This window comes from Hydra viridissima, unplaced genomic scaffold, assembly GCF_058129835.1.
Source record: "Hydra viridissima isolate aposymbiotic clone 2 unplaced genomic scaffold, HvirCarnegie_v1 scaffold_15, whole genome shotgun sequence".
In the NCBI taxonomy this organism is placed as follows: Eukaryota; Metazoa; Cnidaria; class Hydrozoa; order Anthoathecata; family Hydridae; genus Hydra; species Hydra viridissima.
The window spans coordinates 8,011,135-8,038,965 of NW_028324314.1; the positions used below are offsets into that span (position 1 = coordinate 8,011,135).

The 27,831-nt window shown below is 28.0% G+C and overlaps 4 protein-coding genes across 5 annotated transcripts; 1 reads left to right on the forward strand and 3 right to left on the reverse strand.

Moving 5' to 3' along the window:
- Positions 1 to 3,768: 3,768 nt before the first annotated feature.
- LOC149878476 (nucleolar protein 6-like) lies at positions 3,769 to 20,910 on the reverse strand. 2 transcript variants are annotated; one of them, XM_090072424.1, is made up of 26 exons: positions 18,178 to 18,450; positions 17,628 to 17,750; positions 17,029 to 17,148; positions 16,761 to 16,943; positions 16,444 to 16,609; positions 16,177 to 16,320; positions 15,793 to 15,944; positions 14,853 to 14,973; positions 14,687 to 14,736; positions 14,286 to 14,387; positions 13,986 to 14,101; positions 13,491 to 13,668; positions 12,860 to 12,982; positions 8,842 to 8,990; positions 6,989 to 7,235; positions 6,743 to 6,848; positions 6,507 to 6,661; positions 6,190 to 6,353; positions 5,903 to 6,055; positions 5,698 to 5,795; positions 5,468 to 5,589; positions 5,261 to 5,347; positions 4,797 to 4,988; positions 4,584 to 4,685; positions 4,449 to 4,508; positions 3,769 to 4,033 (listed from the first exon to the last, which is right to left on the reverse strand). In XM_090072424.1, the coding sequence occupies exons 1-26, from the start codon at positions 18,250 to 18,252 to the stop codon at positions 3,920 to 3,922; spliced, it is 3,402 nt and encodes a 1,133-aa protein (XP_089928550.1). In that variant the 5' UTR covers positions 18,253 to 18,450; the 3' UTR covers positions 3,769 to 3,919. The 2 variants fall into 2 exon arrangements, with proteins under 2 accessions (XP_089928550.1, XP_089928551.1); XM_090072425.1 differs by lacking the exons at positions 15,793 to 15,944; positions 16,177 to 16,320; positions 16,444 to 16,609; ... (2 more) ...; positions 17,628 to 17,750; positions 18,178 to 18,450 and adding an exon at positions 20,819 to 20,910.
- On the forward strand, positions 10,093 to 12,854 carry LOC145192744 (metabotropic glutamate receptor 3-like). Its single transcript, XM_080070066.2, has 2 exons — positions 10,093 to 10,268; positions 10,381 to 12,854. The coding sequence occupies exons 1-2, from the start codon at positions 10,220 to 10,222 to the stop codon at positions 12,750 to 12,752; spliced, it is 2,421 nt and encodes an 806-aa protein (XP_079926192.2). The 5' UTR covers positions 10,093 to 10,219; the 3' UTR covers positions 12,753 to 12,854.
- Positions 18,240 to 19,287, reverse strand: LOC149878477 (DNA replication complex GINS protein PSF3-like). Its single transcript, XM_090072426.1, has one exon. It carries the CDS (start codon positions 19,285 to 19,287, stop codon positions 18,667 to 18,669), a length of 621 nt encoding a protein of 206 aa, XP_089928552.1. The 3' UTR covers positions 18,240 to 18,666.
- LOC145192752 (transcription elongation factor SPT4-like) lies at positions 19,709 to 20,143 on the reverse strand. Its single transcript, XM_080070076.2, has one exon. The coding sequence runs from the start codon at positions 20,141 to 20,143 to the stop codon at positions 19,793 to 19,795; it is 351 nt and encodes a 116-aa protein (XP_079926202.2). The 3' UTR covers positions 19,709 to 19,792.
- Positions 20,911 to 27,831: the final 6,921 nt, after the last annotated feature.

Below are 27,831 nucleotides of genomic sequence, written 5' to 3' on the forward strand. Positions count from 1 at the left end.
TTGTGTTGAAGTGACCAAAATACTTGATGAGTACGGAAAAGTTGGAACATTTTTCACCCTTAGAATTGTGGAAAATGATTAAATTGATCTATTCGATTTTAAAAATCTAAAAATAGCTGCACCACCAGATATTTTCAGATTTTCCAAATTAGACCTTAAAAATTGTAACAAAAACGAGATCCAAAACTAGATTTCACGAAGCAGAATAGTGCTAAATTTTCTAACAGAAAAGTAGTAATGAACGAAACTTTCTAAAAGAAGTGACACTCAAAATGATAAAGTTATTGATCATACTTTTCACAAGCTATTAACACATCTTCTTTATCACAAATCGTTTTAGGGAATTTTAAAGCAAAATAACCAAATACAACTTTGAGGAACTTTCATTTTTGTTCAGCAGGTAAAAATTTTAACTTAGAATTTTTCCTAACTACAGTTGAATCCCGTTAACTCGGACCCTGGATAAGTCGGACTTTTATTAAGTCGGACGAATTCCCCTTGCACATTCTCTGTCAACTTACTGTAAAATCATCCGCTTAAGTCATACCCTGGTTAAGTCGGACCATTCACTAACTCGTCCTATTTTCTGGGGTCCCTTCGGCAAAAAACTTCGCTCAACTAGGACTTTTATTTTGAATTTGCATATAAGTGCGTATAATAACAAAACTTCCAATACTTCAATCAAAGTTCCAAACTCTAAACGCTCGAAAATAAAATACTATTGCTTCAAATATAATTAAACATAGCTAAACATTTTCACGGAGAGCTTTCGATTTAGTTAAGCTTCGATTAAATTCTATTTGTTATTAACTATTACATTAAAAATTTAAAAATATCAATTAAAATTCAAAACTTAGAACGTTCAAAAACTAATTTCTTTTGCGTCGTTTCAAATAACATTGAATGCTTTAAAGCTGTTTGAAAAATAAATGTGCGAGTCACTGAAACAAACATCATTTTTTGGACTTTTTTCGTTTATAGTATATATCATATATACAAAAATATATATTTCACATAAGATTATATTGTTTAATATATATGTACGTAATATTTATATATCGAGGAACATTCGATAAGTCTCGAAATCTCAATAAGTCGGACATTTTCAAAAAGTCCGACTTAACGAGAGCTTTGGTTAATTCGGACATTCGCTAAGTTAGACAAAAAATATATACCCTTTCAGAGTCCGAGTTAATGGGATTCTACTGTACGAATAAAATGTAAACGAAAAAATCTTTTATTTTCCAAACTAATATTTTCTCTTACGAGCTCAAGAAGTGCCATTACGAGCCCACAAAATGTGAAGAAGACCAATCAAGAGCGACTGAATGTTTACTTGTGACCTGGCCCTGGTGGTGGAAAAACGACGTGACAGGGTTTAATGACCATACAGTGCAGAATTAGTTTGTAAAAATTTAATGACATTGTCAAAATGTTGCTTTGTTTTTAAAATATGGTCGAAAGAATTTATGATTTTTCGCGTCGTAATATAAAAAGACATTGTCCTCTATGAATAAAAATAAATTCATAAGTTTCCAATTTACTGATTTCAAAATTAATAAGGTGTAAAATTGTTTTGAGATGACTTATATATAGTTATAAATTTACATACATTTTTTTGTACGATTAATATTTTAGTCAGATACAGCTATTCACGAAAGTTTAAACGATTACAGAATTTTAAGATCTAATCTTCGGTTTTTCTTGAATAAAAATCTAACGGAAAAAGGTTTCAAAATAATTTTTTTCCAATATTGTATCAAGGTTATTTGTTAACAAAATAAAAAAAAGTAGGTTTTGACTCATCACTGTTTACTCAAAAATTTCATTAAAAGGTAGGTGATACAAATTAAGAGGTGTCACAAAAGTTTAAACGATTTTATTTAGGATCAATTATTTGCTAATTAATTGATAAATCCGGTGCGAAAGTTTTTTTTACTTTTGAATAAAGTCAAATTGAATCGTTTACAATCAAAAAATTTATCGCAACATCATTATGCAGCTTTTAACTCATTAAAAATCAACTAGAAATATTATAAATTTCAAATTAATTTCAATTTTGTGCAAATGGGTTGAAAAACAGTATCTAGTGAGATCAAGTGGCAAGTTATTGGTATGGCGAGGACAAAAAATCACACAAACGTTCAAAAAGGCAAAATACTTCACGTTTCTGAATCTTGCGTTCGAAAAACTATAAAAACCTGGGAACTTACCAAGGACGTCTCCGACATGCTGCGTACTGGGAGACCATCCGAACTCAGCAACCGTGACAAAAGAGGTATATTCAGAATGAGCAGAGAAAAACCCAGACTCAGCAACAAAAAGCTAGCACAAATCTTCAACGAGTCAAAAAATAATCCAAAAGTTAGCAGAGAGCTCGTGAGACGAACGTTGTTGGACAAAGGTATTGGACCGTAAACAGCTGCTAGAAAACCCATTCTTTCAATCACGGATAAACGTTAACGACGAGTGTGGTCCAAAGAAAGGTCTGTAGAACAGTGTGCAAAAGTTTTTTGGAGTGATGAAGCTAATTTTCAAGTCGTAAACCGCAAGGGGAGAGTCTATGTCAAAAGATTTGCAACTGAGAAATATTCAGACAGGTTTTTGCAACATCGTCGACAAGGCGGTGGAGATTCGGTTAGCATCTGGGGATGTTTTTCTCACAAAGGTATAGGCTTCTGTGAGCTGTACGAAGGCCGAATTAATCAATACAACTACAAGAATACTTTGGAAACGTGTTTAGTTCCATTAATCAGACACTTGTAGGGCAGAAGCAAGCAATTTATCTTTCAACAAGACGGGGCTTCAGCTCACACAGCTCACTCAACCAAAGAATATTTTTTGAAAAAAAAGTTCAATGTGATGCCCTGGTGCCCTAGATCACCAGATCTCAACCCAATTGAAAATATTTGGTCTTGGATCGACAATCAACTGACATACCATGAAGTTCAATCAACTCAGCCTTTGAAACAACACTTGAATGAGTACTGGCTGAAGGTACCTCGCATGATGTGCATGAAATTAGTTGAATCAATGCATAAACGAGTTTATATTTGCTATAAAAACAAAGGAGGATACTTTAAATATTAATTTTGCTTTTTTTTTTTCATTTTTTGTTCGAATGTTGCAATTCGTTTAAACTTTTGTGCTTCTTATTTTTCCTATATGATTTTTTGTAATTGTTTTTTTCTAACTAAATATTAAAGTTTTTATAATATGTCCATATTCATTTTAAAGCTAATTACTTTTTCTTTAAATAATAAAAAAAATTAATTCGATATCATTTTACAGTTTTTTTTTATTAAACAATAACCAAACATACTTGATAAAAATTCTGCAATCGTTTAATCTTTTGTGAATAGCTGTATGAATATGCAGATTTTACATTGTACATTTTCTCAAGATCCAATTACAAGGATTCATGTCATTTGTAAAACGGAAATGTATTTTTTGTAACCTTTAATTGCTGCAAGAGAATAATTGGTTGAAATGGTACGTAGATCATGAGTTACGTATATAACCTGTAAGGTAAGAAGAAATCGTTGACAGGGTTCTTATCTTAATTTTCATTAGTTATGGCACTTCTTTTGTGGTTAACTTTTAGTTTAAACAGTTTAGATCTGCTTCGTTATTTTTAATTTTATCAAGTAATTTCTATTCACTAAAAATGTGACATTCGTGAATAATTTGCAGGTCGTTATTACAGGCCTAAATTCCTTTACAATTGTTTATAAACTAGGACTAAACCGATGGTTTGAAGAAATCAAATGACATAGAGTATTTTTATCTCAATAATAACTGAGAATTAAAAAAAACTTCTAAAATTTATTGTTCGAATTTGAATTACTGTCGCGAGTGGACCATCAAATTGATTTTCAATCGCTTCCAAGGTAGATATCATTCTACTTGATTTCAAGACTCAATCTTTCCTTAGGACAATAACATTTTTGACAAGCCCCTTACCAATAATTTTGAAGTCATCAACAATCGCTGAAATGTTCGGTGTAGACAACGGCGTTGAACCTGGCGCAATCTAATGATAACAAAAGTAATATTTTACAAAAGTAATTATGTCAAAGTAAGTTATATCGTTACATTTGATGTGTACTAAGCCAAACCTTCTTCTACAATGACATGCCATAAAAGGAAAAAACCCAAATTATTTTCTTACCGTTGTTGATTTAGTTATGAACAACGTCGAATTTATAAAAAATCCGTAAGAAATCCAAATACAAACAATTACTCATGGCAATAATTCGACTAGCAATCCTACTAATTGCATGCCATTTTTAGTGGTGCAAAGTAGCATTGATAATTTTATTAACTAGCTTTCAAGAAACTTGAGTATAAGACAAAATTTGTTTAAAATTGTAAACAGAGCATTAAAAAATCTATTCAGTTAAAGATGGCTTCTCATTTAAGGTTATGGTATAAATGCATGAACTTACTTTTTTATTTGTTTTTGTTGCCTTTGTTTTCACAAGGGTTTGGTAGTGAGCATGTAAAATCTAAAAAGACTGATCCATGTAAGAAACAAAGAATAGATGAAGAGAACTTCACACTTATACATATAAAAGTATTACTTTGAAAGGTTGCGGAGATAACGCACTTAGTTTCCAAACAACTCCAATGTTTGTGCCTCCATAAGCATCGTAGAAAAACAGAGCGATCTCCGAGAACGCACTCTAAAGAGATATCAAGAGATCTTTAAAAAAGAAAATTCATCAGAGAATTTTTATAAAAATTATATTTAATAAGAAATATCAAAATAAAAATCAAGCCAAGCTAAAATTTACACGTAATTCTTCTAGATACAGCTTAGGCGGATTGAAGTCAACAACAGGCATCGATGTGCTCGCAATTGATTCTTTAATGGCAGACGGGTTAGAACGAAGAGTAGAATCAATATTTAGATAGTAAAGAGGAACCATATCTTTATTTAACTCGATAACTACATGGTAATCGCTCATGGGTGGTCGAAAGATGGGCTAAACATATGTCTCACAAGTAGAAAACAAAATAAAGATAGAAGTATAAAGTTAACATTATTTTAATTATGGATGTAAATCGAAGTTTCACCTTAAAAGTTCTTTGCATTTAAAATCCAAAAAAATTTTTTATAGATAAATGTCGACATCTTCTTCATTATGATTATAAATGTCGACATCTTCTTCATTATGATTATAAATGTCGACATCTTCTTCATTATGACTCATTTAAAACGTTTAGTAAATATTTCTAATTTAGACAATACACTTACTTCAACAACAAAAACATTATTTGTCCAAAAGTTGGAGTCAACATATCGTAATGCAGAAGCAGCTAGTAATGCCAAACGATATAAAATCTAAAAAGAAACAGAAATTAAACAAATACTAACAAAAAAGTAATAAACACAAATCTCAAAATCCACACACACGCACGCACGCAAGCATGCACGCGCACACAAATTATTGCACTTATTCACCTGCTTGTTTACGTTCTTTGTCCATATTCGCCCCTGGTGGTCGTATGAACAAGCTACGAACATTGCTGGGAGTTGATCCCTATTTAATTCAAAGTTTTCTTTTATTTTTTCAGATTCTTCATCTAAACAATAATGATTTTAAGTTAATACATTGTTTGCCAGAGATTTAGCGGAGATTTTTACATAAAAATGCTCAACTCTAAACATTCAATAATATTAAACAAATTTACTTGTAATTTGCTCATTGAGGTTTACAATAACTGGTTCAATATTCCAATCATGATTAGACATGAACTCTAAGAAGCGTACAAAGCCACACATATGAGATCTAAATTCACTGATCACTGATTAGAAACGGCATTCATCAATACATAAATAAAAATTATCTACAGTTTCATCATTTTTCAATAAATTAATTTACTAAACAAAACTTACCTGGGTGCTTCTAAAGGATGAGGTGTTAGGAACAAGTAAGCAACAACAAGCTCGACTGCTTCCTCTGGTAAAAACTCAGAAAACATTTGTGAAGCTACCCATCTTTTTGCCAACCTGACAGTCAAAGCATAGGCATGATGTTGGCTGTTAAGGCTTTAAAAAAAAAAAAAGGAATCATTCAATCAAATAAAATGATAAATAATTGAAAAAACAAAATTTTGACCTCTTATGTTATGATATGTTATGATATGTTGTTATATATTATTATAATATGTTAATCCTAATACCTATTAATTAGACTGTTGTGCAATGGTTTTTTTACAATTGCAATATCCAATTGCTGAGCAGCAATCTCACACTCCTTTTTAATCAGTGAACCTACATTTAAATTTTCTTGATACAAAATCATCTCACGATAATGTACGACAGAGATGCGAAAAACATATCCATTCTAAAACAAACATTTTTCAAAGAAAACATTCTAGTATCTAATCATTTACAGGAAAAAAAATCTATTTCACGCAAAAGCCCTAAGAGCAAATATCAAGCTACTGAAATAGTACCAAACCATGAATAAACTCCAATCTAAGAATACAACAAATACCTTGTAAACATCAACAAATGCAGGTGAAGCAACAGCTGGTATTTTGATGTAGTTACGAATACATTCAGCTAACTTAATGTGAAATGCAGATTTTATATGTTGAATAGCAGAGATATCATCAGGCCATTTTCCACTTGTCTCAAATTGTAATACAACTGCAAAAAACATCCATCATTTTTATCTATTTCTGTAATTTTAATTTAACTTTATAAATCAAAACAGATGCAAATAAATACCATTAAAAACAGGACACCAATGAGGCAACTTCTTCCCAACCTTAGGGACAATAATATGATTATTGCTTTGACCAGCCTTTAAATTATGCTGGAAAGGAGTATTGACCTAAATGAAATATATCAAAATTAACTTCTTAGATTAAGAAAATTTAACATCTTAAGAAAAATAAACAATTGCAAAATACTGCATTAAACATGTCATAGATATTGTAAAAATTTTAAAAAGAGCAGCAAAATATTTTATACTTCAGTCATGCGGAAAGCTGGATCTACTCCATCAATAGAATTAATTTTCAAAGGCAAACTTTCAATTGCATGGATTTCTTTACAAAGCTTTTCAAATGTTTTTATGAAATTGATTCCTTCTTCTTCTCCACAGCCAGGTTTGTATTTGCTTTTGACAGGTTCCTGAGTTTCAATCCATTTTCTTTTAAGACAAACATTAAATTCTCCACCATGATAAAGAATACAATCAAAAGGTATACTGCAATGCCTGAAAATATGGGCAGAGTTCAATCAAAAACTAATGGATGTGTTTGTTTACATAAAGATTTTGAATAAATTTAGAACAGTTATAGCACTTATCATCTGAAAGATTTTAAAGAAATTTGGTAGTTGTAAATTTTACATTAACAAAAGAAAAAACGCCTTGATTCAGGTTATAACTCTATACTGTCCCCAAGATTATAACCAATAAAAAAAATTGACTAAATTTTTTAAACATTCATCAATGGTGTGCATGCCCTTCTGCCATACAAATTCTTGAAAAATAGAAATCTGAAAAGAAAGTTAGATATTTACTGGATGTACCAGCAATTATTGTCAAATAGTTACAAATTTACTTACAAATATTAATAAAATTTTTCAACAATATTTATAAAAGGAAAGTTCAATATAAATGCCTTGCTTAATTTAAGATTTGATTAGATCTCCATATTTTTCAATGACAGCTTTTAGATGTGAAAGGAAACGCCTGACAAATACTGATGAGATATTCTCTTAACATAGAGTTCCATGCTCTTGTAATGGTTGACTTGAGAGATCTGAGACTTCTATGGTCTTTTTTGCATGTTTTGTCTCCACAACACTCCAGTTTGAAAAATCAAGTGGATTTAAATCTGGGCTCAAAAAAGGCTGAAAGTTTTTAAGTCTAAAATTGGCCATATTGTCTTTTAAGAGCTGTTGACTGTTTTCTGACCAAGCCTAAGAGCTACATTCTGTTGAAACAACTCTAACAACTCTCATTTGATAAAGCCTTCTTAAGCCATTGTATTACATGTTTTTGAAAAGGCTGATAAACCTCTGTATTCATTTTTTCTTTCATTTCTATAAAGATGGCAGACATTTTTCACGATTTGAACAGAACCTAACACAATTAATGACTGAGAATGCTGTATATGGCATACAGTTGGGGCTCTGCCACCTTTCTTTTAAATGAATCAAAAATTTCTTCTGTTGAGTCTTTCTTTCAATGTATATGTACATTTACCCCAATATCATATGAAATGGAATGATATGGAATAACTTGAAGTGAATCCATCTTATTGAATTAATCAGTCCTTGAACTTTGAAATGGATTAACAACTATAATAACAATATTATTAACTGTAATAGCAATATTAACAGCAAAATTTCATGATATTGATTTCACATCCCTTTAAAATAGAAAGGTACCTTTTTTTAAAAAAAAAAATTTAATCCGTTAGAGATTTTTTTATGAGGTTCAAATTTAATTTTAATTTTAAAATTGCAGCTATGTATCAACTTTTAGGACATTACACCAGATCTTTGGTCATAATTTGGAAACAGTATATGTTTGTGAACTTAAAATTGGTACTACTTCTATTTTTGACATAATAACAACTTCATCATGTTTTATCCAAAATCTGAAAAATCAAATATTTTTGTCTCCATACTTTTACATAAAATATTTTTGTCTCCCTACTTTTACATAAAATATTTTTGTCTCCCTACTTTTACATAAAACACACACACAAAAAAGTGAAACAAAAAAAAGACTTCTTGATTTTCAAATAAATTCTTCATTTTTAATTATCTTGTGCCATGTAAAACTTAAATTTACAAAGAAAAAAACTTACAGCTGTAGAAGATGTTGAACAATTTGTTTACAAATAAACTTTGTTTCTTCTTTGTTTGCACAAGACCACAATACAGCCTCATTTATGCTTCCATCAGGAAATCTCCTCAACTCTGACTTTGAACCCCAAATTTGACGAAACTTTTTGGCCTAAATGAAGTTATTTAGAAAACTTCAATATGTTTTAAAAAAAGTTTTTAAGCTTATAAAAAACCACTTATCAAGAAAAGTAAAATATATTGACAATATAATAATAGTAAATAAGTATAAATAATATTAATTTACATTTATAATGTTAACAAACTACTACTAAAAATAATTTATTCATAACCTTATTAAATTTTTAACAACAATTTATTTATAATAATAATAAATTTACTACCATAACAATTTACTTATAATATTAACAAATAAAATTTAAAAAATGTGCAATATAAATAACCTTTTTGTATAACAATATTTAGTAACAATGATAACAACAATAATAAAATAATAATAATAATAACTTAAAACTATGTTAACAAATTGGTTATAATATTAGTAATCATATATCCACAATAATATTAAATATACTAAATATGCTAAAAAAATTTACAATCAAAATAATTTGTAAATAATTTAGAAGATGAATAACTTTTATTTGCTGAATACTAGTAAATACATTAAAACCAAGATACAAAATGGCAGCTATGAAATAATACAAAAAAATCTAGGAATAAGAACAGATGGAGGTTTTATTGAACTATGTAATAGCAATCCTAGAAATAAGACTTTGATTGGTGATTGTTTTTTGATTGGTTATTTTAACAATTCAAATCAAAACTGTATTATGTAAAACACAGCTGAAAAAATCTTTTGAAAGTCAATAGTTTTTGTTAAAGAAACCTTTTGTTTATTAAAATTATTTTCACTTATAAAAATGATTGCAATGCTGCATCTTTAAGTATATATGAAAATATTGAGCATTAAAATATCACATAAACTTCAACATATGTTTTGACTCAGCTAGCATTAAAACATCAAACAAAAATTACAAAATCACAGTCAAATATTGTTTTTGATGTATGTTTCAGAAAGACAAAATCTCAATCAAACACTGCTTTCAACTTGAGGATTACAGCAAAACAATCAACTGGATTAAAAATGTAAACAAACAAATCATAGCACCTTCTAAATATGAAATAAGAAACATTTGGAATGTTTGTTTAATTTAAAATTCCTTCAAGACTTAAAAAAAAAAAACTCTATTTACTTTTCCACATCACATATAAAAAAGCATAAACTTTCACAAAATTGCAGATGAATATTATTCACTTGAAATTTTCTCATGGTTATCCAAAAGTAAAAAAAAAAATGAATTTTGAAATTAAATCTGAAGAATGACTATCCTTTTACTAATATTTATGGGATATTTTCTTTCAGTTAAAGGTAATTCAATAATTTATTTTTTGCTGCAAATCTTTTTAAATTTGATAAAACCTTGATAATACAATAAAGCCTTGATAATACAATTACTTTATAACAACCTTATTTTACTTAGGACTTATCATTGATATAGCTGGAATATTCAATTATTGTATGCCAGAAATTAATGAAACAAGATGCACAATAAATACCCTTGACATAGGAGACACATATGAATATGCTATGAGGTTTGCAGTTATAGAGATTAACAAAAACCCAGAATTTTTATACAATCATACTCTCAGATATGTGCCCTATAGTGTAGAACAAAAAATATCAGTTTACAGTGCTCTTTCAAAGCAATCAGTATTGTCTATTGGGCCTTACTCTTCAGAACTTTCAGAGTTTTGGTCAAATTTTTTATGGGTTGGAAGAAAATCAACTATAAGCTATGGTGCAAGCAGCACCAAATTTTCAAGGAGAAGAGATTATCCGTCCATTTTCTCAACAGTGCCATCAGACCTATATCAATCAAAATTACTTTTTCAATTAGCTAAGCGTTTCAACTGGCAAATAGTTGCTGTGCTTCAGACACAAGATGAAGATGGAGCATCAATGACTCTTAACTTAGAAGAAGTTATAGGCAAAAACATTTGCATAAAACACATTGAAAGAATCAACCAAGACTCAAAGCAGCATGATTATGAGAAGGCCTTTGCCTCCTTGTTACAGCACAAAAATATTAAAACTGTGTTTGTGTTTTTTACTTATGAATCTTGCCAGTACTTTTTCATTGCAGCTGAAAAATATAAGAATGAATTAAAGAAATTTCAATTTGTGTTTAGTACATCCTGTGGGACTATGTTGCACATACCAGAATCAGTTCAACCATACTTTGAAGGAATGCTTACTATACAAATAACCAATCCAATGCCTGATGATTTTCAGAAGTACTTAAAATCAAATTATGAAAATTATACTTACAATAAATACACACCAGTCAGACCAGTCATCAAATCAGTTTATGCTGCTGCTTATGCTATCCGCAAGTGGTTAAAGGAGTGTCAAATGAACCCACAGGACAAAGACTTATCATGTGCAACAACAGATGGTAAAAAATTCACTGATGTTTACTTAAATGATCACTTATATAACATAACAGAAAATGAACAGACTGAAAAACGCATGTTTAATGACTTTGGTAGTGTGGAAGATAGCTACGATATTTACCAATACAAAAAAGGTGAATTTAAACCTATTGGATTTTGGAGCTACGATGAATTTTCAAAGAATAGAACTGCATTACAAATAAATCAGAGTATTGAATTAGAAGAATCAATTTGTAGCTCTTCATGTAAAGAGAACCAAATTAAAATTCAAACAAGTGAGTGCTGTTGGACTTGCAGCCTTTGCAATCCAGAAGAATTTATAGAAAACAATGTTTGTTCAAAATGTGCTATAGGAACAAAAACAAATGAAAAACAAAAAGAATGCTACCCACTATCTCAAGTGTCAATGAGCATGACTGACACACTGGCATATGTTGTGATCTCCATTTCAAGCACTATAATACTTCTTTCCATTCTATTAATGGGTGTGTACTTAAAAAACCGTAACAAACTAATTATAAGGGAAGGTAATTCCCAACTATGTTCCTTAGTTGGGGTAATCCTTATGTCTATAACACCTATACTTTATGTTCAAAAACCATCACCAATTGCATGCCATGCTCAAAAGCTTATGTTTGGTATGCCACTAACACTCTGCTATGCTCCATTGGTCTTAAAAACTAACAGGATATATAGAATTTTTCTTAGCTCTGAGAAACCTAAATTTCGGGGATTAATATTAATCTCAATGACCTCTCAGGTTTTACTCACGGTTGGGATGGTTGGCATTCAACTGACAATGGCAGTTTTTTGGATATTAAACACCAGTCAACCAGTGGTTGTAACAGAATACAAATCTACTTATGTAGAACACCATTGTAATTCATCTAGTAGAAACATGGCTTTAAATGCTATCTTTCCTTTTGTTTTAATGCTATCATGTGCCTATTGGGCATTTAAAACACGAAATTTGCCAGAAACTTACAGTGAAATAAAAAGTATTGGCATTACCATGTATGTAACAGTTTTTCTGGCTGCAGCTGGACTTGCAATAGCTTATATTCTAGGTTCTCATACTCAAAAACAACTGTACACCTTATGTTTTACATTTCAAGGTATATCAGTTGTCACATTATATGGTCTATATGCCATGAAGATAATTACAATGTATTATCGCAAAGTCACAAAAAGAGATAAAAAAAAAAACAAATCAAAAGAGCTTGATACAATAATGAACCAACTAGCACTTTATACCATGAATCCAACTCTAACAATGATGGCTGGAATTTATGAAAGAAAAGAAAGCAACCGTTCTGTAAGTTTATCAAACTCAACGACTGTTACAAACAATTTATCACCAATATTAACGGTTAAAACAGAAAATAATGAAACAACGTAATTGTAAATATAGCCTAATAAAATTTATGAAGAAGTAGCCTCTATTACTTTTTGTTTGTTTTGAATGTCTCAAAGATTATTATATCTGAAATAGTTTAATTTACAAACCTCTGGCTGATCTGCAGGCGGTCCCATAATAAGAGTATTTTCTGAAAACTGCGTATCTAACAGTAAACCAAACCAAAGAGTTTGCTCTGACTCATTAATTTCTTTTGAAGATGTAACTGGCCACTGAAAATGAAGAAATCAATGATAAAAATAAAATATAAATAGACTGTTACTAGATTATATATATATATATATATATATATATATATATATATATATATATATATATATATATATATATATATATATATATATATATATATATATATATATATATATATATATATATATATATATATATATATATATATATATATATATATATATATATATATATATATATATATATATATATATATATTTATATATAAAGGTTGTTATTACAAACATTAAAGTTTTGGTTTTCATTAAAAATAAAAAAAATTTCTCAACAATGATAATTTCTTTGGTTACTTTAGGTAAGGTAGCAAAAACTTATTTTAATGAAAAAAAATTAGAAAAATTTTTGTTTTGATTGAAAAACTTTTTTCTTTATAATAATTTTGTTATTTAAATTTCACTTTACACATATCCCTTTTTTTTTTGAATTTTTATAACTTAAATGCTTAAGTAATTTTGACCAGAAAAACACCTTTTTTTCCTCTGCAGGTTTCTCGAACAGTAACCGTAGCCTTTTGTCTAGTCCAGAGACAAGAGTTTCTGAGACGAATTTTGGAACAAGCTTTAACCAGTCTCCTCCATAATCCATAACAGCAGTCTTATGAATGTTTCCCATCAGCTTGTTACGTAACTCATCAAGATTGAAAACTCTTAATAGGTCATAAGATTAAAAATTAAAAGTCATCATCCTGTGTAATATTAAAGCAGTTGAGTTAAAAAGAGCCTAGAATAAGTTATTTAAAATTCTTATCTAAGTAATAAAAATAAGATAAACTAAAGATTGTGAACTATTTAAGGATAAAGGATATTTTTTGCCTCAAATGAAGCTTTCGCAAGTCCTGTTCTTTTAAATATTAACTGCATCAAATTATAACTTTTTCTAAAAAATTTATCTCATTTTTCTGTTGCTTAACAAAATTTATCTCATATATTTTTCTATTGCTTAACAAAACAAAACAAAAATAACCGGAAAGAGTGATCAGCAACTTGAAGAAAATGCTGCTGTTTGATGAACAATGGATCAAAGCCACTCACTGAAGAATTGTCAAGAATGCTTAATGATAGTTTTGCTTGGTAACAAATCTTAAAGAAATTTCTAAAAACTTGAAATCTTTACATAACATATGCAATCTATAACATTTATACAATTACTTTTATTATCTACTTAAAATTTTATTACTAATATTTCAGTAAAAATAGCAAACAGGAAAAGAACAAGCTTGAAAAATGATAAAAGCAACCAGCAAATAAGACAAAACTTCATTACCATGCTATAAGTTGATTTAGTAATATCTGAACACAAGTTCAGTTCTCCAGTTGAGTCAACAAACACAACATCAAATTTCTCATGAAAATCCACTATTGATTTCTAAAGAATTCAAATAATTGGTTTATAACAAATGCTAAATAATTTGTTAATGAAATAAACTTTACTCATAACTTAATGGATGTTATAATAGTTAAGCTAATCTTTTAAGTGAATTTTGAAAGTAACTTAAATAAAAAGCATAAATTACACCTTAAACCAGTATATTCAGAATCTTTAGCAGAGCTTAAAGATGACATAAAGCTCAAGGTAATCAAGGTGACATAAAGTTCAAGGTAGTTAAGATTTCAAATCAAACTGTCAAAGCATGAAATTCTTCTCAAAAACAAGTGTTAACTTACATCAGTGTCTTCACAAAGTGTGATGCCATTTTTTGACCAGTCCGATATTGCTGAAATAGAGAAAATAGTCTAGAAAGAAAAAATTTTATATTTTTTTTCAATTTTTCAAAACTTTTATAAAAACTTTCAGAGAATTTTCTTGAACAAATTTTCTATGACTTTTTACCCAAGGAATGCATTATAATCTTGAATATTTGATAGGAGCTAAGATTAAAAGAGATATGTTTCTTTTTAAGCAAATATACCACAAACATGGAACCAACAAATCCATTAAATGTGCAAGCACCCTAAAAAACAAAATATCATTATGCATTTATACTATTTACATTAATTAAATTTAGTGCTTGATATTTAATTCTTAATATTTTTTACAAGTATCCTGCCTTAGTTTTTATATCTACATATGTGAATATATGTATATGTATGAGTGTATACACACATATATACACACATATTTAATATTATTTATTTTTATATAACATTTTTTATTTTATTTATCATTCTTTTAAAATGTGTTAGAAAGGCAATTCACCCAAACTTGCCTCAAACCATCCCCAGAAAACTATATAGTTTTCTAGAGATGGTTTGAGGCAAGTTTAAATTTAATGAAAAATATTATATAATATTTTTCATTAAATTTATTTGCTTGAAATGTTTTCTTAAAGGTCGAAAACTGTTATACTAAATTTTGATCAGCAAAAGTATTATGGATTTGATTAATGGTATTAGTGAAACACTAGATATTGTAGATAGTGACCAATAGTAGATTGGTGACATTAAAATCAAATACTAATGTGCATTACCTCATCTTAGTTCAATATCAGATTTTATTTAGAGATGTTTCTTTTTTTTTTAACGCTCATAGTTTTGCACATTTTTAAAAGAAGTATACTCTACTCTTTTTTTATTAACTTAAAAAATCTGAAACTATGTTATCAACAATCATTTAATATACTTATAGTATATAAATTATTTTCCCTTACCACTTATATTACAAATCAATAGATTTACATTACAACAAGAATTCTAGATGCTTGTTTCTACCACATACTAACTCATAAACAAGTAGTTAAGGAGCTTCATTTAATAAAGAACAGAATTCAAACCTTAAATGTTCTTTGTTTGAGCCATACTTTAAAGAGACATACAGCCTCTCGAATTGCTGGAGATTCTTTCAATGCTGCATATAAAACCTTTAAGTGATCTTCAAAGAGCATATCAGAAAGTATGCCACTATTATAATGAGGAGTTGATATAACTAAAAGAAAGATTAATGACCTGATTTTTTTTAAAACAAATAGAACTTTATACAATTATATATAAATAATTGATTACAGACTAAATAACTAAGTAAACAAATATTAGAGGCACATTACAACACTCTATATTTAATTTGCAAGATTACAAAATATTTGTAATCTTACAAATTAAGTTTAGAATTATGAATAATGGAAACAAAAACCAAAACAAAATATTATGTATTTAATTACGTAAATCTTCAGCTTTTGAATCATCCAAATCATTAAACCAATTTGATCTGATGTTATTTTTTAAAGGTGAGAACCGTGACAATTTGAATATTCCATTGGGAATGGACAAATAAATGTTTATTGAAAACTTTTTCAGTACCTTTCCTAAAAAAATAATATTCAATCATAATATATTCATTCATTACATTTCATTTTGTAAATTATGAATTTTGTGCCCACCCTCTTGACTATTTGAGAGGAACTAATTATTTACACCAATTACAAAACCTTTTAGAGTTAAATGCAGAGTTGGTCTATATTGATCATAATAGCAGGCATAATGAACAGAATCAGTATACTCCCAATCTTTCAAGTAAAAGGCAAGCCATGATAAATATGCAGCCCTTTTAAAATAATATCGATAATTTAAGTTATCACGAGGTTGCAAGCAATCCTATAAAAAAATTAACAATGGATAGTGAAAGCAAAAAAAAGTATTTTACACTATATATATATATATATATATATATATATATATATATATATATATATATATATTATATATATAGACACACAAACACTCTAAAACATTCTCTAACTATTACCGATGGCATCTCAACAGCAATATCGATGGATGTTCTTGGCTTTGTCATGGTTTTTAAAAGATAACTCCCTATAACTGTAATTTCTTTTGGAGCAATGTATTTAAATTTTCCTTTTACTTTTGCTCTTGGAATATAATCAGGAAGAGGAAACTCCACACCAATTGGTAGACAATTACCAGATAACTAAATAGAAGTTAAATTTATAAAGGTTTTCAGGCATTACCCGTTTTCCAGGAAGTTTTATAAACTATGTGAATAAAATAATCACCTTGTGCTCATCTGTTTGAGAAGGTGTACCTTTAATGAAAGAATTTAGTGAATGGAGTGCCATGCTCACTTTCTTCGCTTTTTTATCTTTAAAGCACACCTCTTCCAGGAGATATTGAATCTATTTAAAGCAACTTTATATTTATATATAGTTTAAAAAAATATATATTTTTAGGAACTTTTGTTTATATTTTGATACAAGTGTATGTTTATAATAAATTTTTCTTCTTTTAATTTGAAAAATTAACACTTGTATTTGATTCAACTTTTTTTTCTTTTCAAGAGGATTTGAAGTCACAAACTACAGTAACAAATATACAGCAACAAAAAACATAAAAACTTTTTTCTTTTGTTTCTCAGGATGCTCTTTAGAATGAAGTTTTATTTGCCAGCCAAAAAAAAAAACTTAACTTATAAAATATATTATGCACGAATATCAAATGTATTACTACATGTATATTTTCATATTAACATATGTTAGCATGTATCAAATTTTTACATTATTTAAAAAGTTGACTTCATAAAAGGATTTTCTTGACAACAATAAACCTATGTTGGTTCAAAAACTAGAACTGTAAAAAAAATATACATATATCTTACTTGCATTCTGAACAAATTACTTTTATATAAGTTCTCATTTTCTCTCAGCTGATTTATTTCTTCGCTTGTTGGTGCACTATAAAGAGAGGTTTTCTTCCTTTGCCTTTCTTCAGCTGACACTACCTTTAAATTATATGAACATGTAAAAATCAATCAAATACTCTCTAAAACAATATATTATCACACTCAAAAGTTGTTTACTCTGTAAAAAGCAAAAATACAAACTTCTTCACACAGGTGTTAGCAAATTTCTTTTGACAACTTCTGAAATAATTTTCTTTTAAAAATTTACATAGAAAAAAAAAAAAGAAAGAAAAAAAAAACCTTTTTAAATGTAAATATTTAGATAGAAACAAATACATTTATCAAATAAAAATATTAAGATTATAATAAATAAATTTAAGATAAGAATAAACATAGAGCATTGAGGATTACAACAGAAAAAATACTGGTAAGAAATTTTATCATAAATACAGCAACATAAATATAACATGAAATAACTGTAAAATAATAGACAAATTTGAAAGCCAAGAAAAACAAAATCCTTCACTTTTTTTGTATTCAACTTCTTCTTTTTTATCTTGACCAAACCAGCACTTGTGTTTGATTCAATTTTTCTTTTCATTTTAAATGTATTATGTGAGCCTGGCACTTACTAAAATTCAAAAAAACTGGCATGATTACAAACATATAATTATTTTCTTTATTTTTAGATGCATGGATGCCACTGATTTTGTATTTTTATGTATTGTGAATTCAAATAAAACGGAATTCTTCAAGACAATTATTTGAAGCCATAAGTTAGAGCAACAAACAACATAAAATCTCTTTTCTTTTGTTTCTTAAGATGTTCTTTACAATAAAATTTTGTTTGCCAGCAAAAAAAAAAAAAAAGAAAAATTCATAAACTATTCCAATCTAGAAAGAAAGGGAGGCAGTGATTTTATTACAACTTATCTTAAAAATCAAACAAAATTAAAAAAGTTCAAATAATAGGTATTTTTAATAAATATAACTAAAAGAAATAGTGAGAATATTATTATTCCTCCAAATCAGTTCTTTTTCTTTTTCTCTGTGAAGTTAGCATAATCGAACTAAATAGCTTGCCAACATTACCTAGCTGCCATTCAATAAAATCTTTTAATGCTCTCTGTCCATTGTCAAATAAAATAACTTCCATTTCATCTAGTTTAGCTTTCATTCTGATTACATTATGATGAGATGCATTTTGACAGTTGTCCATAATTTGACGAAATCGCTTCACAAAAATTTCCAGAAGAGTTCTGGCAACTATACCTGAATCCACATGTTGAAAATGTAACATTTTAAATCCAAAGTTATAAAAGTATGGTCCCAATCTGTGCAAATCTAATACATTGGGATCTGCCTTAAATATCTGTCTGAAACTTTCATTATATATTTTTGGTAATTCAACTGATGCAATGAGCCTCCTACGTGTGCAAAGTTCAAATGCAAGCCAACAAGGTACTTCTATCTTGGTTCCCTGTTGAAGATGCTCTTCAGAGGTACTAGGATCTAAGAAGCCAAGTCTGTAACATGGTAGTTCAAACTGCACAGGAACTTTTTCCTGCGTTGTAACGATATCATCCAAATCATAGTAGTAAACACTTAATGGCCGTGGGGTAAGTGCTTGGTTCATTAAATCTTTAATTGATCTTTAATCTCCAATTAAACAAAATATTTTATAAAAATTGAGCAATTTTTGTAACAAAGCTTATGTATTATCTATTTTAATAATAATAATTTCACAATAACTTTATTTTTGACCAAATTCAATTTTAACATCAATTTAAAACTTAAATTAGGTTTACTCAGTCAAAAATTCAAAAAAAAAATTTTTATAGCTAAAAGGAAACTATGCACATAAAGAATATAACATTTTTAAAATAATAAGACACATGTAGCATATAAGACATCAGCAAAAACATTACTTTCCAAAAAAAAGTAAAATTACTAACCACAAAGAAAAACTTCCCACAATTTAAAAAACTCTTTTTTTTTTTTGAGCCCTATTTATAATGTTAAGACATCAATTTAGCAAAACTTGAATTACTATGTTATTTTTATTTTTTACATTTTAAATTTGTATTTAGTGTTACTGATAATAGTTCTGGGAAAAAGTAAAACAACAGTCTACAAATATTTCAATTACTAGATGTATCTCGAGATCTATAAGGAATCCCCCTTGACTTTAAATCTTTAACAATATCAGAAGGTAGCTTTCCATGAACAGATGTTGCATAACAGCCAGGTCTAAGTTTATCGATTCTTTGCCATTTAGCAACCCAGCTATCTTCAGGGGTCATTAAGGAAATTATTCCATTAAAATTTGCACTAGTACATGATAAAGTGTTTTCATGATCTCCTTTAAGATGGAGATAGCGCTCACAATTGTCACAACCATCTCTTTCAAACTGCTCTAATGTCTTTATCATAGAACATAGTAAACAGGAACGCAAATGACGCAACTCTTTTGGCACACTTTCCAAAGACATGCTTCTTTTATATTAAGCATAACAAAAAATTATGATAGGCAAATGAAATACCAGAAAAAATGCATAGATTTTCAACAATTTCTATCATTTGATACCTACACATACTATATATATCCCACAATAAAATAACTGTGAAATATGTTAAATGAATTTAAAGAATTACCAGAACATCAAACCATAGATTTATCAAATATCAGGTTTTTATAATATATGAAGCATTTCCGCTAATTATTACACACTTTAAGTAAACTGAAACAAAACCTTCAAAAATTAAGTAACATAAATGATATTTACAGTTTGTAAGCATTTTATTACATTTGATTAAGTATCTGAGAAGGTTAGCATATTAAATGATAAAATAAATAACTATTAGGTCATTTAGTCTGCTATTCTTCTCAGGCTAGAAGAAACCTCTATTTTAAATATCAAGGGGTCCTGCCACCAATATTATGGTCACCATAGTTACTTCCTATTTGTTTTATTAGCTCTAGAAATCCAACTCTAAGACTTCAAAATCTAACTTTAAGACTTCAGTGAATAAAACCATATGAAAATACAATATTACTATGCTATAGACATTTTTTGTGCACTGCAATATATTAAAAAATTCTAAAAAATGTGTGTTGAGCAAGAGGCAAAATATACTTGTAATACACTTAGTGGTATAAAACTTACCATTTAAAATATTTGGATATGGAAATGAATGAAAATGTTGAATTGAATTCCAGGTTATTCCAAAATCGTCTGCAAGACAGTATTTATAAGCATACGTTTAGTTTGCAATTTTAATACAATCAACAAATTTAAGATCTATACACCTTAATTCTTCTACATCTCACATTAAATACAAAATGTTTAAAATTAGCAAACTGGTAAAATTATCAGCAACATGAGTGTGGTAATCTCAAGAGAGAAAAAAGAAAGAAAGAAGAAACAATAATAAACTCAAGCTGTATAGTTGTATAATTGTTGTAACAACAGACTAATCCATGCAAGAAAAACTCTAGTAAGTCAATTTAGGTAAAAATGTACTAAAGATTTATTTTTCAAAGAATTTTATACATAGCTAAATTTATGATAAGAGAAAGATTGTTTTCTTAAAATGTGCTTTAGAGTTATAACAATTTTCCATTCTACAGCAATTTACCTGTACTTGATGAATATGAAACTAAGAATATGTAGGAATAGAAGATATAAAAAGATAGAGATCTACCTACATAAATTTTAACATATTTTGTCACACAGATTAAGTAAATAAACGTGATATAAAGTAATTTTATTATCTGTTTCTGGCATATATGTATCAATTCTGGAGTGTGTTTATAATTCATTATATCTGGGTTTTTTGTATATTCTCCGATTCTTGATTATTTTTGTATATTATTGTATATATATTAATTGCATATCACTCAAGGAAAGATGAAATAACCATTACTGAAGAAAAGATGAAATAATCAATTATCATTACATTAATTAGATTAAATAATCATTAAAAATGTGAAATAATCATAGCGGACTAAAAGAAACTATACAAGAAGAATTTATGCAGTCTATCAAGGTACAATGAGCGAACAGTGGGTGAATTCTCAAAAAACTTCGTCAAAAATAAAAAAAAATTAAAGTTATTTTAAACTTATTATTTTGTAACAATGTAAACAAATAGCTAGAGCATTTTATTTCTTAAGAGGAAAGTTCATAAATTTTTTTAGTAGCTAAATCCACGCAGCCAAACTTTTTTAAAAAAATCTTTTTAAACGCGTCGATATTGCAACTTAAAACAATGAAAACGTGCTTTTTCTGATTTTGTAAAACAACGAAATTGTACTTAAAAAAATGTTAATTATCATTAATAAGTTATTTAGATAATTTTTAAGTAAAGCTTTTTAAATTTTGCAAATTTTTTGTAAAAGTAGATGTCAAAAATGTACATAATAGGATTATTTTTTTCCTTGAACTTTAATTTCAAACAACGTTGAATTTATGAACCCCCGAGATCCTACTTAATTAATTTTGGATATTGTTCATAAAAATCTGTTCTATTGATTCATGAAAGAAAGCACCTTTTTTTACTTTATAACTTTAAGGATCGAAATTGGGGACTTTTTTTCAAATAATTAGTAAAATTGCATATAGACTTAGGTGTAAGGCTTTGTAGAAAATTGATTTAGTACAATTCAATAAAGTAACAAAATATTTAATAACACACATAAAATTGCAGACTTTTTTCAAAAGAATCAATCGAACAACATAAAAAATGATGGAATTCACTTTTTTTAAAGATATATATTTTTATATTTACAGATTAATTGTACGTATTTTTATATTTCTCCTTTGCATTATTTGTCTAATTTTAAACTTCAGTTTTATAAAATTATAATGTGTATATGACTTTTTTAGTTCAATACTTTTACATTCAAAGGTTCACAAAGAGATTCTTCACAAATTGTTTGTTAAAATTTTCAAATGTTTGAAAAAACAATTACTTTCAGGTTTAGATAAAAAAAAAAACTTAAGTTTTTTCAGTCATACACAGTTGCGTATAAGAAGGCAAATTTGTTTCCAGGTTCTGTAATCACAGTTGTGTATAAAAAGGGAAATTTGTTTCCAGGTTCTACAATCACAGTTGTGCATAAAAAGGGAAATTTGTTTCCAGGTTCTGCAATCACAGTTGTGTATAAAAAGGGAAGTTTGTTTCCAGGTTTTGTAACCACAGTTGTGTATAAGAAGGCAAACTTGTTTCCAGGTTCCAACAGTTGTTAGGAAAAACCGAAAAATCCTTAGTTTTTATAAATAATTTCATTTTAGTTTTAAATTTGTTAGGTATAAAAAGTCTTAATAAAATTAAAATTAAAATGGAAAGTTTATAATTCCACAAATATGAAAGATTTGAAAACACATGACTGGTGGTTGAAAGCTTCAATATATATTCCAGATTTTTGTAAGATATTTTAAGTTTCTCCCTATTGAAGTTTTCAAATCGTTTAAAAGAAACAAAGTTTTTCATATTGTTCAAAAAAAGAAGAGAAAAAAAAAACTCAAGTGCGTCGATCGCTTTTAAATTTTGTCCAAGCGAACGAAATGAGCGAACGAAACGCTGAAAAACGGAGGAAATGCGTACCATATTCAGTTCGTCCGAATTAGCATTTGCAACTCAGTGCAAGTTAAGGTGACCCACTATTTAAAAAAAATATTGATAGAATCGCTTTTTTACCTCACACTTAAACATTTTAGTAGCATTGGAATCAAAACAGATAAAAAAAAATACAAATTTTTCATATTTTCAACATTACGTCATTAATTATGTGCATAATTAACAACAGCAACTTAAAAACAGCATATTTTTCAACAAGGATAACTAACTGCCAAATTTTTCAAATTAAGTCAAACTTTTCAAAAACATTGTTTATTGTATGAACTATGTGCTGAGTCAAAAAAAAATTATGTATTTTTTTTAATGCTCTGGAATTTGCAATTTAGTGTAATGCTTAAATTAAATACCAGAATAGCCCAAGTTACCCAAATTTTTATTTGAATAGGACGCCATAGTGTAAATATTTTTAGCTCAGCACATTCACCTAACTACATTTTATCTCTGTAAAAAATTTCAAAGAAAAATATTAAACCAAACTAAAGATATCTTTGTTAGAAGATAGAAAATTTTCAACTGTCGCTAAGGCCGTTGCTATGGAATTTTTCAAAACTTTATAAGTTTGCCCCTTTTTAAAAAACAAAATTAGGGTAAGTTATAAAACTTTTATACTATTGTTGTACGTCATTTATTGCTTATAAAGGTTAAACCTTCCACAAATAAGAATAAAAAAAATTTCACTTTTTTTTATTTTTTCAGATTTTAATAGTGGGTAGCCACCTTAAATTTTTAATAACATTTGTGTGCTACAAATGCAGTTAAAGATTTAATTTGCACTTCTCAAGAGCGTCCCTGTTTATAAATTCAAGGTCATATGTTTGTTATGCTCCTATACTCCCAGTGGGGTTCGCCATATAAACTTATCTAATTTAAATATCTCAAAAAATTTATTCAAATGTAATTTCACTGATATAAATATATTTTTTAACAAGTACCTGCGTTTTGAATCTGGTATATACATGGCGCTCTATAGTGAAGGCCTATTCATCGCGCAACCGTAAGCCGTGACTGGGGGCCTATTTTAACATTCTAAAAATTGCGAAGATGAAAAGCTCTCATTAAAAAACTTGGCAGAAAATTTTTAACTTTTTCAAATTGATCTTGTTTATTCTTTTATATTTCCAATAACTTTGCATTATCAATGTTTTTTAAATTATAAATTTTTGTAAAAAATTTTAAAACACTGTATTTTTACTGACTTGTTAACTCCTTTGTGTGTTAGGTGTTAACATATATATATATGAAGACCACACTGGAAAAACGATCCAGCTACATTTTTATTGTTTTGAGTAAATTAGATTTTAAACTTCAAAACACTTTAGCTCACACCATAGCTTACTTATTTGTTAAGCTAAATATCTGTGTAATTTGATCGGTTTTCTAGTGATATAGTCAATTATTATATCGTTAAACTGCAGCCGAATATAACAGGAGGAAAAACCCCCAAAAAAGCAAAAATGAAGCTTGATCGTTTTTCCAGTGTGGTCTTCATATATATATATATATATATATATATATATATATATATATATATATATATATATATATATATATATATATATATATATATATATATATATATATATATATTAGACATGTCTAAAAAACAACTTTTTTTAAAAATGTCTGAGCACAGCTGCTAAATGTGTTCTATGTAATAAATTAATACTAAATTTAAAAAATTTTTGAATAAAAAAAATTTTTAGGGGTCGCTCAAGACCCTTAAACATCAGACGAGTCCCTAATATTTTGAAAAAAAAAGTTTTTTAAAACCATATCATGTTGGGTCTCAAAAGAAGTGAAATTTTATAAAAATTTCAAAAATAAATAAAAAAAGTTTATAAAAAACACAAATTAAAAAGTTTATTAAAAAAAACTTTAAAAATATTCACTTTTTTATTTTTCGTTAAAAAACGATAGTTTTTAATTCATAAAATTTGAACTGGTAATTTTTATATAAAATAGTTAATATTTTTGAAATTTTTATAAAATTTCACTTCTTTTGAGACCCAACATGATATGGTTTTAAAAAACTTTTTTTTTCAAAATATTAGGGACTTGTCTGATGTTTAAGGGTCTTGAGCAACCCCTAAAAATTTTTTTTATTCAAAAATTTTTTAAATTTAGTATTAATTTATTACAAAGAACACATTTAGCGGCTGTGCTCAGACATTTTTAAAAAAAGTTGTTTTTTGGACATGTCTAATATATATATATATATATATATATATATATATATATATATATATATATATATATATATATATATATATATATATATATATATATATATATATATATATATATATATACATACATACATACATACATACATACATACATACATACATACATACATACATACATACATACATACATACATACATACATACATACATACATACATACATACATACATACATACATACATACATACATACATACATACATACATACATACATACATACATACATACATACATACATACATACATACATACATACATACATACATACATACATACATACATACATACATACATACATACATACATACATACATACATACATACATACATACATACATACATACATACATACATACATACATACATACATACATACATACATACATACATACATACATACATACATACATACATACATACATACATACATACATACATACATACATACATACATACATACATACATACATACATACATACATACATACATACATACATACATACATACATACATACATACATACATACATACATACATACATACATACATACATACATACATACATACACTGTCCTCCAAAACATTAGCAACTAAATAAAAAAATGCATTTTTTCTACTTTGAATACTAATTACAGCAATTTTATTTTTTTAATTACGCTTTAAATACAAAAAATGCTTAATATTACATGTAAGAAAAAAGATTTGTACATAATAAGACTACTTGAAAATGATTAAGCTTGTTTTTTTGTTTTTATTGGTATTTTAACGCAAAAACGTGGTCCTCCAAAACACTAGCAACTTTTTATAATTACTCTCAAAAACTCACGGAAAATCAGCAGGACAAGTGTGGAAATAATGCCCAAGGGAATTCTAGAGTTGTAATTATTAGTACTTAACCAATGAGAATTAGCTAATTGTTAATTTTTGTCCAGAGATGAATATGGAGTGTTGTAATTATTACAATATAAATTTAAGATCGCAAATATATGCTGCATTGGATTATAATGGCAGGAAACAAGTAATTTAGCTTTTCGAGAACGTATTGTAAAAGATTACACGAAAGAAGACAAACATAAGGAAATCGCAACGAAATACTCGATTAACAAGTCAATTGTATGTCGAATAATCAAACGATTTAATAAAGGTAGTCCTTTAGAAACAGAACATAAGGGCGGAAGACCACTCAAAACATGTCGTTTCACCGATCGAAAAATTATTCGTCATGTTAAAAAAAATCATTTTGACAGCGCTAATGATGCTATTAAAGAACTGAAGCTTTCCGTGTCTCAAAATACAGTTTGTAGACGGTTAGAACTTTCAGGACTTTTGAGCTTTAGAACAGAAAAAAAACCTTTCATTTTTCAGAAGAATAGAAAAGCTAGAATTGAGTTTGCAAATTCTCATAGAGACTGGACTATAAATGATTGGAATAGAGTACTCTGGAGCGATGAATCAAAGTACAATTTGAAAGGTCCTGATGGAAATTTAAAGGTACGTAGACCTAAAGGTAAACGCTTAGATCCTAAATACACAAGAGGAACAATCAAGCATGGTGATGGAAAAAGTGCAATGATTTGGGGTTGTTTTTCTGGTTTTAGTGGAGTTGGAACTATTTACCGAATAAATGGCATTATGGATCAGTATGTTTATCGTGATATTCTCAAGGAAAAAGTGGTTCCTCATACTGATAATAGCATGCCTCTTTTATGGACATTTCAACAAGACATCGACCCCAAACACACCTCTAAACTTGTTAAAGAATGGTTTGAAACAAATCAAATTAAAGTAATCAAATGGCTAGCTCAATCACCTGATCTCAATCCAATTGAAAATTTATGGTACCAAGTTGAACTCTCCCTAAAACACAAAGGACCCTTCAAAAACGTCGATGAGCTATGTAAAGCTATTGAAACCGCATGGAATGAGATTATACAAGAAAAAGTTAATAAACTCGTAAAGTCTATGCCGAGAAGATGTTCCTTGATCCTAAAAAGTAAAGGATATGCCATTAACTATTGATATTAACATTTTTTAGGGTAGTTTTAAAAAAGTTGCTAATGTTTTGGAGGACCACGTTTTTGCGTTAAAATACCAATTCAAACAAAAGTTCACGTTTATTTTTTTTCAAGTAGTCTTATTATGTTAAAATCTTTTTTCTCATATGTAACATTAACCATTTTTTTCATTTAAAGCGTGGTTAAAAAAAGAAAATTGCTGTTATAAGTAATCAAACAAGAAATTTTTTTAAATTTTATTTGGTTGCTAATGTTTTGGAGAACAGTGTACATAC

Coding starts and splice junctions, on each gene's coding strand:
- LOC145192744 (XM_080070066.2), top strand. CDS start 10,220: ATGACTATCCTTTTACTAATATTTATGGGATATTTTCTTTCAGTTAAA. Junction 10,269..10,380: donor ATATTTTCTTTCAGTTAAAG/GTAATTCAATAA, acceptor TATTTTACTTAG/GACTTATCATTGATATAGCT.
- LOC149878476 (XM_090072424.1), bottom strand. CDS start 18,252: ATGAAAAGAAAAATTGAATCAAACACAAGTGCTGGTTTGGTCAAGATA. Junction 16,610..16,760: donor TTGCTGTTGAGATGCCATCG/GTAATAGTTAGA, acceptor ATTTTTTTATAG/GATTGCTTGCAACCTCGTGA. Junction 14,974..15,792: donor TCAAACAAAGAACATTTAAG/GTTTGAATTCTG, acceptor TTTGTTTTTTAG/GGTGCTTGCACATTTAATGG.
- LOC149878477 (XM_090072426.1), bottom strand. CDS start 19,287: ATGAACCAAGCACTTACCCCACGGCCATTAAGTGTTTACTACTATGAT.
- LOC145192752 (XM_080070076.2), bottom strand. CDS start 20,143: ATGTCTTTGGAAAGTGTGCCAAAAGAGTTGCGTCATTTGCGTTCCTGT.